The sequence below is a fragment of the Blennius ocellaris genome, assembly GCF_963422515.1.
Source record: "Blennius ocellaris genome assembly, chromosome: 22".
Taxonomy (NCBI): domain Eukaryota; kingdom Metazoa; phylum Chordata; class Actinopteri; order Blenniiformes; family Blenniidae; genus Blennius; species Blennius ocellaris.
Window position 1 is genome coordinate 3,450,973 of NC_137671.1, and position 17,659 is coordinate 3,468,631.

The following is a 17,659-nucleotide window of genomic DNA, read 5'->3' on the forward strand; positions in this document are numbered from 1 at the left end:
GCGACTGTTGACGCCATAGATCTAAAACACTTAGAAGCCTACATTTGCCGGTTGTGACGTGCCTATAGCGTCGCCATCTTGGGGAGGTCACCCGCTCGTGCTCAACGTATAGATCCCAGGCTGGAAAAGCCACAAAAACATTCATGGCTTGCTTGCTAGTCCACGCAGCAACACACTCAAAATACATGTTAATTATAAAACCATATAAAATATTTTCACATTTGAAATCAGGGGCTGTTACACGTTTAGACAACCAATGATGTAAATCATCCCAAAATGCATTAGAGTACATACATTCATAAAATATATGGTCTGTAGGTTTAATATGTCTATGACAAAAGGAGCGTATATTGTTCTCAAATCCCAAAAAGTTTATTTAGGAACTCGGCAGAGGGATATATTCCATTAATGACCTAAAAATGATTTTCTTTTACTTTGGGTGGAACCGGAAATTGGAAACATTTCGATCTTAATATTTGAGCTTCTTTTTCTGAGAGAAAATGTTTTAATTGAAGGTTTGTTGGGACTTGATTCCTGTAAAACTCTGATGCCATTAACAGGACTGCCTGAGGCGTTGCATTAACCACCTGATTATACTTGCATTCATCTGTTACGTTAAATTTTAGCACTGAAATGTTCAAATATTAAGCTTGGCGAATTGGTTAATATCTTTCGTGATTTTCATACCCAAGTATTTTACCGTTGTTTTGACAGGAATGTTATGAATGGCTGACAGAGGGCAATCATGAATAGGTAGTAATTCACATTTATCAAGATTCAATTTGAATCCAGACGCTTTAGAGAAAAACTAAATAATTGAGAATTCAATGGATTTGATTGCAATTTTCCATAAATATAGCTGTATCATCGACCAGCTGGCGAACTGACAATTGTTTCCCTTATACTGTTTGTTTATCAAAATCAGACATCTCAGCTGTGGCAATAAGTAATTATGGAGAAAAAGGACAACCCTTGTTTCATTCCTTTGTCAACGGAAAATCTTGGGGAAGTGCCTTGTGACAGTAGAACAGTAATGTTAGTGTCCTTGTAGATTAATTTAAGAAAGTCTAACAAAATTAGGTCTGAAACCAAAAAGTTCTAAGGTCTAAACTTGTCAAAGGCTTTAAAAATAACCCAAGAATATATATTGAACATTAGATGTTTTAGATCAACCCAGAAATATCTGTAAAAATGACTTGCTAAGTCGTTTGAGCCTGGAGATTTGTCTGGCGATCAGCATTTCAAGGCTTCTTCAACTTTCTCCATTCAGATCTCTGAATCACAGTTTTCTAAAACACCCGTCAATCTTAAGTATCTGTTCTTTGATAGATTCAAAGAAAGCCTCCGTATTAGTGTGTGAGTAAGAAGAGGGCAATTTCTTTGGAGATTCTCACAGGATCAGTACATTCCTCGCCATCAATTACTAGCGTTTTAATCACATTTCTTTCTCGTCTCCTTTTCTCTCGTCTACAGAAATAAGCTGAGATTCTTTCTCCTTCCTTCCTCTCTCTATATACTCTACTTGGATTTATTGATGCTGCCCAGGCAAGAGTGCAATAGGATTAATTTAGCTTGTCCTCGTCCCTTAATGAATGGAGGCGTTATGAAATGTGTGAAATCGAAATCTGCCTTATTCTGTATTTTACAAATTCCCCATTTCTCCCTATTTGTTGGCAGTGAAGTATCTTTGGATATGTCTTCAATAGTCCTTTTAATGTCCTGACAAAAGGGCTCATGATTTAAAAGATTTGACTCAATTTAATCAGTATGTTGCTCAATCCTGTAATTAAATGTTTCTTCTGGTTGGTCGAGGTTATTTTAGCCAAATATATTACCTGGAATTAAGTATCGGTTGTTCACTTCAGAAACGCAAACTATCCAATGATCTGAAGAGTCCCCTTTTTGTTGCAATGACTTTCCCAGGGAAGTTATTCAGGACTATAGCGCCCCCTGCAGACCTATTTGTGCCATGGCGAAAATAATTTTTTTCTCCCCACATTTGTTTTTCTCTCCATCTGTGTCGCTGCTGTGAGTTTCCTGAATCAAATAACAATTTGCTCTTTCATTTTTAAGGGACATAAATACAGCTTTGGTGGTATTAGAAAAAAGACATTTAAAAAAAGAGAGTAATTAGGAAAAGCAAAGCAAAATCACAAAAAACCTTTAAACTAAACTGCTTTACTTTTTTTTTTTAAGTTTAAATACACAATAACAGGCCCCTGGATAATTGCTTGACAGTTTAATTCATACCGTAGCCATGTTTTATGTAGCAAGAGAGGATAGGTGCAATAACAGGACCTATAAATCCATAAGATTAGTTGGACAAATTGAACATTGCAAATATTGAAATACTGATAGTTAAAAACAAACTATCCATCAGGTCGACCTATAAACGCTTTAGCATTGTGCAGAGAGGTTAATTCAATTTCAATTCAACTTTATTTATATAGCACCAAATACAACACAGTCATTCCGAGATGCTTTTAACAGAGAAAATAGGAAAAAACAACAACAAATAACAAGGTTAAGAGACTCCTCCCACTTCAATGTCAACATTGCCTGTCAGCTTTGGAGATAAAATATTGCGGCAATTCTACATGATGTATAAATCATTCTCGATCATTTTGATCCATTGTCATGGCTCACAATGTTTTGGCCTGTTTAACTTTAATAACTGCTTAAAAAAACAGATGTGAAGGTGGTAAATGTTTCTCCCCAAAACATCTGTGATGGTATATTATCTGGTGAAGATGTATGTATTCCGACTAATGTGAATGTGACACCAGGTTGTTTTTACGTGCTGCGCAGGAATTCCTCGTGAAAAAAAAAAAAGCGAGTTCGCACGAGTTCATTTTAAAATATGTGAACTGAACTTTGAATGAGTCATTTTGTATCTATTCAGTTTATCACGTAGACGGTTAATAGTTTTCTCTCTACTCGTAACGCCTTGTATTGTGCAAGTGACAAGGACTTACCGAGGCAAGGCCTGTGAAGAGGGAAACAAACAAATAATACATTTCTATGATGACAGAAATAAAATAAAGTGGGCCAATGGTGTGTTTAACTCGTCTTTGATTGGCCGACAGACATTCACAGTTAGCAGCTACTAGCCTGGCAGATGCTGTCGTCTCGCGTTACTGTTTCACTCAGCTCCTGTTTGCCCCCATATGACCCAGACGAACTGAGTCTTGTGCTTCTTGTTCTTGACGTGAACTTTCGACAGTGTTTCCTCAACATTTCTGGAACGAAACTCCACTTAGTTGCTCAGGTCGTCACACCGGTCCGCCCGGTGATCACCGAACAGGCTGCAGCAACAATCAGACACAGTTTAGGTTAACAAGTTTATTACATACCGCAGAATGGGGTTTTTCCTCGATTTTGTTCAAAAATAATTTTTACAAGAACTCTTCAAAACCAACTATAAAGAATTCCAGAGTGATTTAAAGGTGTTGGGACCTGATATCTCCCAGTACTGTGTAAATAGCACAATTTGATGCCACTATTTGGATGCCAGATTTCTTTTGAGTTCCGTTTCAAAATGTGCAACCTGAATAAGAAAATGAAAATGCAGTTTGGATGATGCATTAATAATTTTTATTCATGAGTCAAACTATGCAGCCAGAACCTTGAAATGAAAAAAAAAAAAAAAGCAGTTCTGGTAATACATTTTAATATTCAAATTTGACATTTCAAAATGAATTTCAGTCACTATTTGCTGGGGCATCTTTTGAAAATCAAAACTTTAAACGTGCTTTTCCTTTTCATCTTAATCAAGTCACAGAATAAGCAGCCTCGTATAAGAAAATGAAAATGCAGCTTGGAAGATTGAGCAATAAGTTTTATTTATGAGTCAAACAAATGCAGTTTTAATCTGAAAATGAAAGAAAAGTATTTGTGTTCATACATTTCAAATGGACTTTCGAGCCACATTCGCTTCCATCGCCATCTGGTGGCCGCATCGAGTCATTGCACTCACTCTGCGCGCCCCCAGCGGCCACGTGGGGAATCGCATGGGAGCGCTGGTTGTAACAGTCGCTGCTCGGATTCACTGCCTTCCTTACCCGTTTTACTTAAAGTGTGGTTTTCATTCCAACCAGGAATAATCCATTTAAATCAACTTTCCTTTTTAAGACTGATGTTTAGTTCAAGGCCCTAACTTCAGCTGGTTCCCAGATTCTGTGATTAAGTAGCGGTAAGAATTAATTAATAGTACAAACTGTTTCAATCACTTTTCGATGATTTTAAGGCTTTGAGTAAATTTAATAAACTTGAGGATTGTTGGCTAATGAATGCAGGTTCATTGCTTGAATAACCCGCAGTGCTTTTAAATAATTTTCTGTGTTTCATTGCATTTTGGTGTCGAATTACTCGCACTATTGATGGATTCAGCACTCAGTTCATTTAATCACATTAATTAATAAATCACAAGTTTACCCAATTGATAATCCCAACTATCTTTAATTCATTTTCAATGGTTTAGCGCATTCAAGTAATTCATTTTCTTAATCAGAGCTTGGCTTAAGGTCAAACTTCTTCTTGATTACTTCTCTGATTGATAAATAAATAACCACATTTGTTTAATAATCCAGCCTAAATTACTTGTAGATCACTTTCAGTGATTCCTCCACCACAGTAATCTAACCTCCCATCAATTATTAATTTATTTCATTAATACCTGAATATTAATTAATAACTAGCCATTTGTGGCACCCAGCAGTTCCGAGTTATTCCCAGGTTAGTTCAGCGAGTCGCCCCCTGCTGGTCAACAGACGCTCTAGCGGTTCACGCTAGTGACCCGCGGCGGTCAACCAAGGAGTGACCAGTCACTCCCATTGACAACCGCTTTAGCAATCCGACGCCTTTTCGGCGTCAGTAATGTACATATTCTGAATCGAACGCCGACACCAACGCCATCTGTAAGAAAGAGGACAGTTACCATGGCAACAGCAGACCCTGGGCTTTTGCATAACTATTTCGTCCCTTTTTCTCCCATAAGAGATTCGTCGCGTAAATGTGTTTTGTACGTAAATCCTCGCAACGTAAACGACACTGTACACAGGTTTCCCTCTTCCGGTCAGTAAAAACCAGACCGGTCTGTCGACGGAATACTTTTGGTAGATAGACTCTGTGTGGGAAGCTCCGTGGTCTTGTAAAGACAATCAAGAAAAAAATAATAAATCCAACAGTCAAATACAAGTTTTTGGTAGTCGGTGACAATAACATGGAAGTTTAACTATTTACAGATCTTCCCCCCCCAAAAAAACAAAAAAAGACTGGGTCAGAGATGTAAAGCTAGTCCTGAACCTAGCGGTGGGATTGAATGGTTCGTTTCTGAATGAGACTTCCCCCCCGTGGTGAACGGGGACGTTTGACCGCTCTCTGTGCCCAACGAGGTTGGAAACTCTCAGAGTTCCCCTTTCGGTGAAATTCCCACTTTCAAAGTTGGTCGCGTTCCCACGATAAGTCGCCTTGTGAGATTGTGTTAGCTTAACGTTGTCGCCAAAGTTGTTACTTGTCGGTAGCTGATCACGTCTGTCGTAGAACCCAAGTAGAGGAAAAACCAGACCCCAGTAGCGATAGCCAGCTGTAGCTAACGGCGCATTAGCCCGATATACAAAACGCAATTATTCCAAATGTGTAACAGCTTCAATATTATTCTACCATGCAGCCATCGTCACGAAAATTGACGCGATGACCGTCAATTTCCTTCGTTCTTCTTCTCGTCGGAACGCTCCCAACTGGGGATGTGGGAATTCCCCCAACGAGCGACTTTGCCAGCTGCATAAACAAACAGCGTCGGCGCGGATGATCAAATCAGTCTGAGCTCGTTTTTTGTTTGAAAACAAACTCAAAGTGTCCAATTCCGTCGCGTGGCGTCCCGCAGGGCTCCGTACTCGGTCCTCTCATTTTTAACACTTATGCCGACGACACTCTGCTCTATTGGCTGCGGTTATTTTTGCTGGCTGGGTGCTTCTTTGATGGAGATAAAATTCAAGTGCTTTAGATAATACCTCCGTTTACAACATGTGGGTAAAACAAACAAAAAAAACAAAACAAAGAAACGACTGGGATGATTTACAAGAAATCATAAGAGCTTCTTATCTTAAGGCCTGCCTCAAGAACTGTTGATCGTCACGTCAGCCGTGGAGGCCGCTCCCCCCGCCAGGACAAAACGCTTTCCTCTCACACTTTGTGGATTTCTTACGCGTTAATATTACATTCAAGTCAGAGTGGAAACCATCTGTTCCTCTGATAAATGTCCCAGTGATGCTACGAGACTATTTGCCATTTGGAAAAGGCAAATAATTGTGCCATCTCTGCAGGAAAAAACCAGCAACAACAACAACAACGACGAAAAAAACCCAACTCATTTATTTTTCTAAGGAACTCATAGTTCCCACTGCCTTGAATGCAACACGCTGTGAGGAGGACTTTAAAGGACAATGAGGTTTGGCAACATGGAGTTTTTGAAAAGCATGACTCAGCGCCTTTACGGTCGGGTTCCGTGCAATCTTAAGCAGCACAGATAAAGTAAATAGATATTTATAAGAACCTGAAAGTAGGAGGTTATTTTCTCAGAACCTGCATTTGGCTTGACTGGATGCTTTTAAAATTGTCATTCTGCACTGCAGTGGTGTCATGTCTGCACTTTTTCGAGACTTATTGCTTGTGAACTAGCATGACCATCATGAAATGTTGCATTACTACCATGAAAAGCTGCTTCATCTTGCCAAACCTGATCCACGAGAGACTTGTGAAACTTTCCGAGAGGCACAAAAAAAGTATTCCAGGTCCCTTCAAAACTTCAAACCCACTTTGAAAACGACCGATGAACGGACCCACCCCCCCCCCCCCCCCCCCCCTTTTGCTTTCGTCTCGACGTCACTCGCGGGACAATCCTTCATTCTGCGATTCCCCCGGGAGGAAAGCTTCTGACGGATTCATCTCAAATAAACCTCACTCTTGATTATTTACACAGGTATTCTCCACGGCCGGGGTCTGCAGCGCGGAACCGGACGAGCCTCTGACGCAAGTATAAAGATGTAAAAGTAGTAAACTTAGTTTCAGTACAAACTGCAGTACAAACAGTGGACGAGCATTCAAAAACAAACAGGAGTTTATAACGGGGGACGGTTTGCGATGCTTTCTTTCTTTTTGTTTTTTTTTAGCTGTTGAGACTTGATGTTCGGAGCGTGATCTTTTAAAAAGGCAGTAGATACACGTAATGCGAGAAGACGTACAGGATGTCCAACCCCCCTCCCCCCATTTCAGTAGAAAATTATCTGATAGAAAGCGTCCCTCCTGAGGCGCCGCCATTTTTTTTTTTTTTTGTAGTTGTTTCAAGTATGAAAAGAAATCGTCACAAGGCAAAAGGCAATGTAGATCCGAGAGGGCGGGAAAAGAAGGTGGAAGTCACACAGAAGGCTTATCGTTTGCATATATAATTGGCCACGTTGAGAAGAAGAGACAGGAAGTACAAAAAAAATGAACAACAACACTTGTGTTTTTTTCTTTTTTCTTTTTCTCTCTCTCTTTCTGGACGGGGGTTTCCGTGACAAGGATGACAGAATTCCAAACGAAACACAGAATTCATGGCTCGTGGACCTCGAACTTCAACCAACTGCTGCACCCCCCCCCCCCCCCCCCCCCCCACCCGCAGTCTCTGATGTTCTTATATTTTTTTTTTTTGTTCCTGCTGATAGCTTTAAAAACAAAAAAAAGAAAAAGAAAGTCTGGCCGGAGGCGGAGCGAGGAAGACTTCAGTTGGTTAAGGTGCTGGACGCGCGGAAGTACGACAGGAACTTGAAACAGAGGCTGACCACAAAGTACCAGATGTTTCGGGCCATCTGGGAGCGGGCGATGAAGACCCGCCAGATGAAGACCACCAGCAGCGTGTTGAAGGTGTAGCGGATGTTCCGCAGTCTGGAGGAGAGGAGAGGAGAGAGGTCAGCGGAAAATAAGGTCACCAAACTATCTTGATTATAACAGTTTCTTTTTTTTTTTTAAATGTCGTCAAAACAGCCGAGTCAGCATTTAATTCCTTTTTGTCACGAAGCCACAAAGTTGAAGCGTTAAAATTCAATTGGGAAAAAAAAAAAAATCACGCAACTCCCACTTGACATCCCGAGCCGTTTCCAGTAAAGAGGAGTTTAGCGAGATGCAAACGGAGTTCGGAGGACTTACTTCCTCAGGTGCTGCCTGGCAGCAGGAATGTCGGACATGTCCTCGTTCAGGACGTACTTCTTGGTGCCGATGCAGTAGTTCTCGATGTACTCGGGCCAGTTCAGCTGGCGCACGTCGAAGTTGAACGTCTGCGGCAGAAGTTGGGAGAAAGATGTGGCGAGTGAGGCGAAGTCCCACCGGCGCCCACTAGAGGGAGCGGCAGGCCGACTTTTACAAGCGGTGGGAAAGTAGAAAAAGTGTTCAAACTTCATTAAAGGAACTGATGATGGCCACCAAAATGGTCATAAGTCATTTAAAGAAACAACCTGCATTTTGTTTCTCTTAAAAAGTCATAAATATTAACTTTCTTAAAGTTTGAAGTCATTTAAAAAGCCTTGATTTAATTCATTTGATCTATATAAAGTAGCTTGTTTCACAACGTGTTCAAAATGGAGAGAAATCCTCACTTTTAATGTACATTTGAAAGAAGGAAAAAGGTGCTGATTCATCCTCATTGTGACGTGTCTGCATGATGTCATGGCAAAGTTGCATTTTCCCATTTCCACGGCGACGGAGCGTTTTCCAAAAGCTGCATTTCCAGTGACTCGTGTGAAATAATACGATCCCATTGTATAATGATGTGTTTGGAGATAATTGGTCGTCATTAAAGCCGTTTACACAAATAAAGAGTTATTCAAAGTGGAAAATCAAAATCACGATACTTGGATGCTTATTGTCGCCGTTCCTCTCATTTCGCGGGTTCTAACGGGCAGGAAGTCGGTGTGCGAGCTCACCTTCCTGTCCTCGGCCGTCAGCTGGCTCATCAGCATGTTCATGTTCTCCGAGTTCCACTCCCAGTCCTGGCTGCTGAAGTACTCCAGCAGGCTGATGGCCTTGTGCAGGCGGTTGAAGATGCGCATCATCCTGCAAGAGAGGGAAGAGTGAGGGGGTGTGGAGAGAGAGAGAGAGAGAGAGAGGGGGGGGGGGGGGGGGGACGACACTCACTGCGGCTTCTGTCCGGACAGACGCAGGAACAGGTCGTAGATCAGGGCGGGGAACTTGTGGCTGACCAGGATCCAGTACTGGTTGATCAGGTAGTTGGAGGTGATGTTGGCGTTGGGCCTGCGGAACGCCTGGTCCAGGGGGTTCCTCTTGAAGGACGACATGACGTGGTGCTCTGCGGAGCCACAAAGACAGGGACGACTCGAACCGTGTGACACCGAGTTGAACCACCAGAGGACGCAGTGAGTCACGGTGGCATGGAAATGTGAACATTGGAGCGATAAACGGCCGAAGATCGTCATGGCGATTAGACCGAGAGGTTTGGGGACTCATTACTGCTACGCAGTGCAGTAAAATGGCATTTTCTCCTTTTTAAAATCTTCAATATGCTCATAGTTTGAAAGCATGTGATGTATTTTGTTATCTTGTTATTGATTGTAAATTCAAAAAGTGAAAAAGAAACAAGTTGCTTCCCATTTCTCCTTCTGGGACCTCAAATATACATTTATTAATATAATTGACATTACTATTGTCATGATTGTTCCTCTTATTTTATTGGCTTTTATTTGTAAAACTTTGAATTAAATATACCAAGCCTAAATAAAACGTGACTGATGTTTCAGTCTTTCGACGCCGGTTCAAACTGACTTGTTCTCTCAGTTACACATTAGAAGAGCTGTGAACACTTGACTGCATACCTGAATAAAAAGCAGCTCATTGTCACATTACGGCCTCATTGTATTTACTTCACTGAGTTGGAAGTGAAAATAATTAATAATTAGCTTAGAAAACGCAGCAGAAGCAACACCTAGATTTGAATAGCATACTAAATATATAAAGAATCTCTTGACAAATGTTTTTAATGCTACATTCTTACTTTTTAAAGTTTATGTGATTATATATCAGGAATTATGTGAGACTTGGTTATAAAATATCTGTAATTTTGATTGAAAAAACACGTCAAACACTGTAAAAGAAGCCATACATACTGTATTTTGGTTTGAAGAAGATGCTCTGGATATAAATAAAGCATTTTTCTTTTTTAAAAACCACGTAGCAGACAGATTTAGTTTTTTCTCTATTCAGACGATTAAAAGAGTCAGACAGTCTATCTGCTGGCATAATCCTGTGCAAAGCGCCACCACTTCCAAGTCAAACAGGCCGGAGAGCGGCTCAAGCATTTTGCTCTAAAGGTCTGCAGGGAAAGTGAGGATCTCATGATGCAATGGAAAAAAAAAAAAAAAGGTCACACTGAGCTGCTGACCGGAAACTAACAGGTTCCTGGAGTCGGCCTCAGTATCATCCATCCATCCATCCATCCATCCATCCATCCATCCATCCATCCATCCATCCATCCAGGATGCGGCCCCATGATGTAACTACACACATTACATCACACACGGCCCTCCAGCCTCTTACGCTGCGTTTCCATGGTAACAGATATGTAGCGGTTGCCGGGGTGAGTGTGATGTGAGGCGACGGGGCAGATGCGGTCCGGCTCCTCGGAGCCTGGTTGTGAGGATCACCCGCTGACCTTGAGCACAGCACCCACAATCCTTTGCTGGTTAAACAAAAAAGCTTTTGATATTTTAAGACGAAGGAAAATCGTCTTTTTTCCTTCTCGGGAGAAAACGTCTGAATTAGCTTGTTTTTTTTTTTTTTTTTTTTATTTCATTTTCCAGGCCCCGTCATCGGCGAGAGTCCTCAGCTGCTCTTTCATAACCAGCGAGTTGCAGAGATGAGACCTAATCCCCCGTCCTCGCCATCTGCTAGCAATTTTCCACGACACACGGGAGCGCGTTTGTTAATCTGAGGGGCCCCCGGGGGTCCCGGTGGCCGGACATAAGACTCCTGCAGGAGCCGACAGTCACAATAGTCGTGATTTAACCGCTCAATTCAGCAGAAGGGTATTCGTTGGTGTTCGTATTTTGTGTGTGGAAGCATTCGTACGTACCGATCTCTCCCCAGTGGAACGGGTTGATCCCGCCGGTCGTGCAGTTGTACACCAGAGCGGCTTTCGGTCTGCGAGGAGCAGAAAACGTGGGTCACGTTAACGTTCCGATCTCACGAAGGAAGGAACGTACAAACTGGGACTTGAACCGACTTCATGTCAAACAGACCTGAGAGTGAACAGCTGCACCAACGTGTTATTATTATTATTATTATTATTATTATTATTATGATGATGTCAGTGCAACGTGAGGACTCAATACTCTCCAACGAGAAGCGGGCGCCTCGCCTCCTTCCTTCTGTGGAAAATGTGAGCCAGTCAACCTTTGGTGAGTCAGCGAGTCGTTTCCTGGGAAAACCTCGTTCGTGACGAAGCTCCAGTCAGACTTTCGCAACCCACTTTGAGCCAAATCCAGGAAATCTCCCGCCCGGTGCTTTTTTCCTCTGGAGCAGTTTTTTTTCCACGGTAATTCATTGGTTTTTTTTTTTTATTGTTTGTGACGGCTTCATCAACGTCAGGGTCCTAATGTGTGTGATCAGTGTATCACAGACTGAAGAAGTACCAGGTATTGATAAGTTGGCTCCACTAGCTTGCATTTACAATTTGCCATATAAAGGGAAAAAGAGGCTCCATTAAGAATCCGGGGGGGGGGGGGGGGGGGGGGGGGGGGGGGCTGGACTGAGGCCAGGATGATTCTGCTTCTGCTACACTTTCCTTTCCCGACTTTACTGTGTTTGCAGATTCTGTGTCGTGAACTAAACGTGAGACTTTTATCACTGTCAGGCCTCGAAGTGCTTCCAGAAGTACACCGAGTGAACACTGTGTGTGTGTGTGTGTGTGTGTGTGTGTGTGTGTGTGTGTGTGTTCTGACCTGTGCACGGCGGTGTACCAGCCGGCGGCGAGGGTCAGGTTGACCACGGTGTCGACGGGGATCAGATCCGCCACGGCGTCGTTGTTCGCCCTCATCGTTCTCAGGATTCCTTTACCGGCCTGGAGACACGACGCACTGCATCACCACGTGTGTGTGCGCGCGTGTGTCACGTGTCGTCGCACACTTCGGTCGACACGTTTCAATTCCCGCGGGGAGTGTGGTCGTTTACTCACGGCTATGAAGACGCCGCTCGGCCCGTTGAAGTTGTCGATCCAACCCTGCGAGGTCAGAAGAAGCAAAAAAACTGTTGGGACCCATGAAGATATTTACATTTCAGACGATCAGAACAGACGTGAGCCGATTGATTTGTCTAGTGAAGTGTATAATTGAACCGCTTCTATCGCCAAGAGCGACACGTGGTTTTGCGGCGTGATCATCAGGTCATGTTACCCCCCCCCCCCCCCCCCCCACCCCCGGCGGCGTGACAACAGGGTAGCCGCCACTGCAGGCTTCAATTAGACGTCATTAAAAATGGATTAAAGTGCCGCTGATAGACTGCTGGAGGCTCGATATGTGGTCGTCCTGAGCTTTAGCTCCGGTGGAGACGAGGAAGAGGCCGCCGGACGAGACGTTTCAGAATTAAAGCGGCTTTGTTTTCAATAATAAAACTTCTTGAAGCTCCAGTCTGCAGGCCGAAGCGGAACAAAAGCTCTCACGGTGCCTCTGCAGATAGATTTCACTCCGTCATAGTTGTACTTGCCCTCCGCGTTTGTCCACTTCTCGCCCGCGTCCCCTAAAGACAAAAGGTCTCCAGCAGAGATATTAACTAATTTGTTTTAATCCGGAGCCACTTACAGCGAACAGTCACACGGGAGCAGCAGTGACCTGATCAATATCTTTTTCTAATTACTTTTCTGGTCGCAAGAGAAGAAACTCTGCGCAGAAGGCCCACAAGTTCATGACTCGGTTCACGGTTATCTAACAGAGGCAACAAATCCAGCCGCTTTTAATCCCGAATTAACACAATCTGAGAAAACGAAGCAAGAGAGAGAAACTTTTCTCAGGATTATTTCTCTTATATTGCTGAAAGATGTGTCGATTCTTCTTTTAAAGTATTGCATTTGTGGGACGTGCCGACAAAAGCCGAATTCGCCAAATATTCCCAATTCTCCTCAGGTAAACAGCAGTTTGGTCAAATAGTAACCATTGAGACGCCAGAACAGAGCGCAGCTCTGAAACGGTGTCAAACAAACTAAATAAGGACAATAAAAACTGCAAGAACTGGACCAGAAAGAACCTAAAAGGTGAAATAAAGTGGAACATTTTCGTATGATCTAATAATGCAAACAAATAAATTACAAAAAAAAGTCGGAACCTTTAGGTAGATTTTGGTTTCAGATTTGTCGGGAGCAGGCCTTTGTGGGTCGAGGGTCAAATCGTGGCATGCCGGCATAAATATTGTTATTATCTGTATTATTATTATTATATAATGCCTACTTCTAATGACTCTGCCACTGAACCTTACTTACTATTTATTTATCTTGCTTTTATCTCCTGCTTATTTCTAAGTGCCCATGTTCCGTTCTGTGTTTTACTTTATGTCTTATACCCAGATATTTTTACATTTTTACTTTTATTTCTATTCTATTGTATTTTGTAATATTCGTATGTACCAGATTGCTGCAACAAAACAATTTCCCTTCGGGGATAAATAAAGTCATTATCTATCTATCTATCTATCTATCTATCTATCTATCTATCTATCTATCTAAAAAGGCTGCCATTTAAAAGAAAAAATAAATAAACTCTGAAACAAAAGTGGAAAAACGATGCATTTTCCACGCTAGAATCCCTAACAGAAGGAAATTCAAAATTAAGCCACACACTGGGCTGAGCTGCTCACGCCGCAGATGCACTTTTTTTTTTTTTTTTTTGAACTACGTCAGGATAGAAACGTCGGTAAACGGGCGTCTTCCCGCAGGTCGCCGCGGCGACCAGAGGGACTCACGGGGAAGGGCTCCTGCCAGCTGGCTCCCACTATGGAGGGTCTGATGATGCCAATGTTGAGCTTGTCCTGCTCCTGCTGCACCACGCACTCCGCCAGGGCTTTGGTGTAGGTGTAGGTGTTGGGCCGGTCGCCGATGAGCCGCGGCGTGATGTCCAGCACGATGTCGTCGTCCATCCACCTGGGGGACGGAGAGCCGCCGTTAAAACAGCGGCAGATGGGGAAGCGCAACCCCGTAAAACCACCCGGGTTCGTCACCGCATTCAGTAAAACTGCTAGTTTTCACTCCTTATTTCTAAACATTAAAAGTTGAATTTAGTTGCACTTTTTGTACCCGGTGATTAAAAAAAACAAAAAAAGAAAACACTAATGCATTACTTTTCTGTCTCCTGTGGCCGATTCCTCAGCTGCCAACATATTATTTGAGCCAAAACCACATTGATCAATGAAAATAGATGCAGCAGTCGGCTCAATTTAAACATGGCAGCTATTTGTTGTTCGTTAAGCAGAAGGTTGAATCAGTCCCAGCGACTCGATCGGACTTTTTACGGTGTTACGTGTTGCTTTAAAAGCCACATTTGGTTTCTTTAAAACAGTTTAAACGGGGCCTTAACGTTTAACAGACTGATATCATTTCCTGTGCGCTGGACATTCAGGGTATTGTGTTAAATGTAAATTAGTTTGGATGTAAATCTGGCAGTTCTCAACTTGATAGTTTAATTTGTTTCCCCACTTTGCATGTTTCTCTGAAAATAACAGAAAAGCAATTGACTATGATTTCTTGATACTGCTTTAAAGTGGCATATTTTCAATTGGTAACTACAAATAAAATGTCAATTTACAAAGTACCTGAACTATTTAAATCCCCGGTGTAGTTTAAAGAGTGAATTCAGACGGGAGCGAAACGCCGCCGCTAATCTCGCCGCCATCTGGACGTTCATGTCACAACGACTGAACTGGCTGGAGGAACGTCAGACACGTCTGCCTGTCGGCATTTTATCTCCCCTCTTCCGCGACGGCGACAAAAACAAAGTGTGTGTTTTGACTGTCTCATAGTTTTGTCTTGCTTGATGTGACCTTGGCTGTTGCAGGATTCACCCTTGAATGCTGCCGCCGCCATCCCATAATACCCCAGGGTACATATAAAACCGCTTTAGCTCTGAACCAACTCCAAATAGAAAAACACTTGAGTGGATGTAAGTTTAATAACAAACTCTAACCCGATAACATGGATAAGAGTTAGATAAGAGCTCAAAAGTTGTTTCCCTCAAGAAGTAGGAGTTTTATCATACAGTAACTAGTCGGTAAAAAGTAACTATACTGATTTGTTGACTTATTTAATTATCAGTTTGTTTCTTTTTAAAGATATGGAGGATCTTCACTCAGCGTCATTGTGTTACAGAAGCCTGCATTGCTCGTGTCAAGGCTTTAAAAATTTTTTTTTTTAATAAATGGACATAGGGTTTCATCTCGTCTTTAACTGCCGCTCCTATCAAGACAAAGAAAACACAGGTCCAGCCATGTTTCTCAGGTTTTAGAGCACATTCTGGACCCCCTGGGATCCTTTTCCCTCGCTCGTTAACGAAGCCGCAGGCCTGCAGTCGACGGCACGTCTTGGGGTCAATCGAGTCGCCGGCGCACTCACTCCAGAGACTCGATGAGCTTCTTGGGCTCGACGGGCGGCGGGTAGATGACCTCGTCGATGTGCTTGCGGTTGCAGTTTGCATAGGCGGTGGAGATGTGGATGAAGGCCTGGAGCTGGTGCATCTGCTGGGCCAGGCTGAGGAGCTGCTGGGTGGCGATCACGTTGAGCTGCAGGGCGTGTCTGCAGGGGGGGGCGAGAGAGAGAGAGAGAGAGAGAGAGAGAGGGGCGCTTCAGTTAGAAGTGTGTGTGGCGGTTTATTCGTGAGTGCACTTGGGTCTCTGTGGGTGTGTGTGTGCCTGTCTGTGTACACTAGTGTATATCTGTGTATATCATATTTTTCTTCTACAGAAAAGAGCGACTAGAGTCGCTAGTGGAAGTGGTTACAGAGACCATACTGATCCTTTATTTAGACAACTAAAAACCCTGAAATTTGAAGATTTTGTGGAGTATAACCTTCTAAAAACCATGTTTAAAGCTCATCTGGAAATTTTACCGAACAAATTGCAAAACAGATTGGCCAAGAGAAAAAGTAGATCTGAACTGAAAGGAACTGAGGTTGTTTTTTACAAAACCCAGGTTTCAATCGGCCGTAATGGAAAAATGCATCTCAGTGGAAGGAGTCGGTCTGTGGAACCGTCTTGATTGTAAAATTAAAACTTCTAAATCCATTGATGTGTTTAAGAAACTTGTTAAATTGTCAATGTTACAGAAATACGACACTGCGGAGGAGCAGATCAACCTTATTGATTTATTTTGTGTTTGATGTTTTGTGTGTGTGTGTGTGTGTGTGTGTGTGTGTGTGTGTGTGTGTGTGTGTGTGTGTGTGTGTGTGTGTGTGTGTGTGTGTGTGTGTGTGTGTGTGTGTGTGTGTGTGTGTGTGTGTGTGTCGAATACGCGAGAGTGAGCTGTTAATATCTCGGAGTATTTTCCTGCCGAGTGTTTCATTCAGACGAGAATTTCCAGAAAAAGACTCGAACGAGATCAAACAAGACGAGAAGAAAAAAGACGCAACACAGCAAAAATAAAACTAACAATTGCACCTCCTTTCACCTGTGTGTGATTATCCGTGTCCTCATCTTAATTTTTTTTTTTTAACTCCACCTCACTCAGCTGACAGAATAAACCACTTGTTTTTTTTGTCACTCACTCACTCTGCTGCTTGTCGAGCCTCATTTCCTGCAATCACCTTCAAAATGTCCAACAATGTGAGGCTTTGTGAAGAAACACTGGTGCAAATAGATAAATCTGTCAAAGAGGTATTGGAAACAGGTTCAGAAGAAGTGTCGTCTCAGCCTAAAGCCGTGTGGGACTGGATCCTCCCCTGCAGCAAGACGAACTCCTCACGTGGAAATACCACTAGGAAACATGATGATTCCACTTCAGGGCGGATCGATGGCGCCTCCAAACGCTCTCAGACCCAAATGTTCACCAGGAGTTCCACGGGCACAGAGAGGAGGCGGAGATTTTATCCAGCCGACATAAAAACATTATTAAACATGTGATGATGGCGTCCAACATCGCAGTAACAATGGTTCTCTCTTACTGATGTACATCTGTATATAAAGCAGCAGGCCTGGTTTTAAGTGTGAATGAAACCTGTGGAGGACGACGGCAGACTGGGAGAGACATGGACGGAGCTTCGCCATCATCATCCTCAAACTTTTAACTCCTCCGACAAATTCACCCACACACACTGAGCCTTTGACTGAACTCGCTTTCAATCACCTCGACATTCCTGAAGGCGTCGTCACAACAAGAGCGGCAGAGCCTCCTGTTATTTTTTTTTAGAAGCGTCACAAACCTGCTCACAACGTTCCACAGGAAGTAGAAAATGTTCCTAAACGGTGTCGAAAAGCTCCAAAAACAATCCCGACCTCATGTGCCTGCATTCCACGTGCGGGCGAACGGTAAAGGACGACTCGCCGTCGACGTCTCACGGCGACGGAGCAACGCAACTTTTCTTCAGGGCCGATCCGATCGATCGCAAACGAACATACATGTGAGGTCAAAAAAAAAAATCAA

At 42.9% G+C, this 17,659-nt stretch overlaps 1 protein-coding gene across 1 annotated transcript in view; it reads right to left on the reverse strand.

Moving 5' to 3' along the window:
- Positions 1–7,662: 7,662 nt before the first annotated feature.
- The window catches only part of LOC308146555 (fatty acyl-CoA reductase 1), a 37,157-nt gene continuing 27,160 nt past the window's right edge, over positions 7,663–17,659 (reverse strand). Inside the window, exons 4-12 of the mRNA XM_080518441.1 lie at positions 15,638–15,817; positions 13,996–14,173; positions 12,221–12,265; positions 11,988–12,106; positions 11,120–11,187; positions 9,169–9,340; positions 8,958–9,087; positions 8,185–8,312; positions 7,663–7,923 (exon numbers count right to left, since the gene is read on the reverse strand). Of these exons, the coding sequence (XP_080374567.1) occupies positions 7,761–7,923; positions 8,185–8,312; positions 8,958–9,087; positions 9,169–9,340; positions 11,120–11,187; positions 11,988–12,106; positions 12,221–12,265; positions 13,996–14,173; positions 15,638–15,817 (1,183 nt within the window). The 3' untranslated portion in view covers positions 7,663–7,760. The remainder of the gene's footprint in view (positions 7,924–8,184; positions 8,313–8,957; positions 9,088–9,168; positions 9,341–11,119; positions 11,188–11,987; positions 12,107–12,220; positions 12,266–13,995; positions 14,174–15,637; positions 15,818–17,659) is intronic.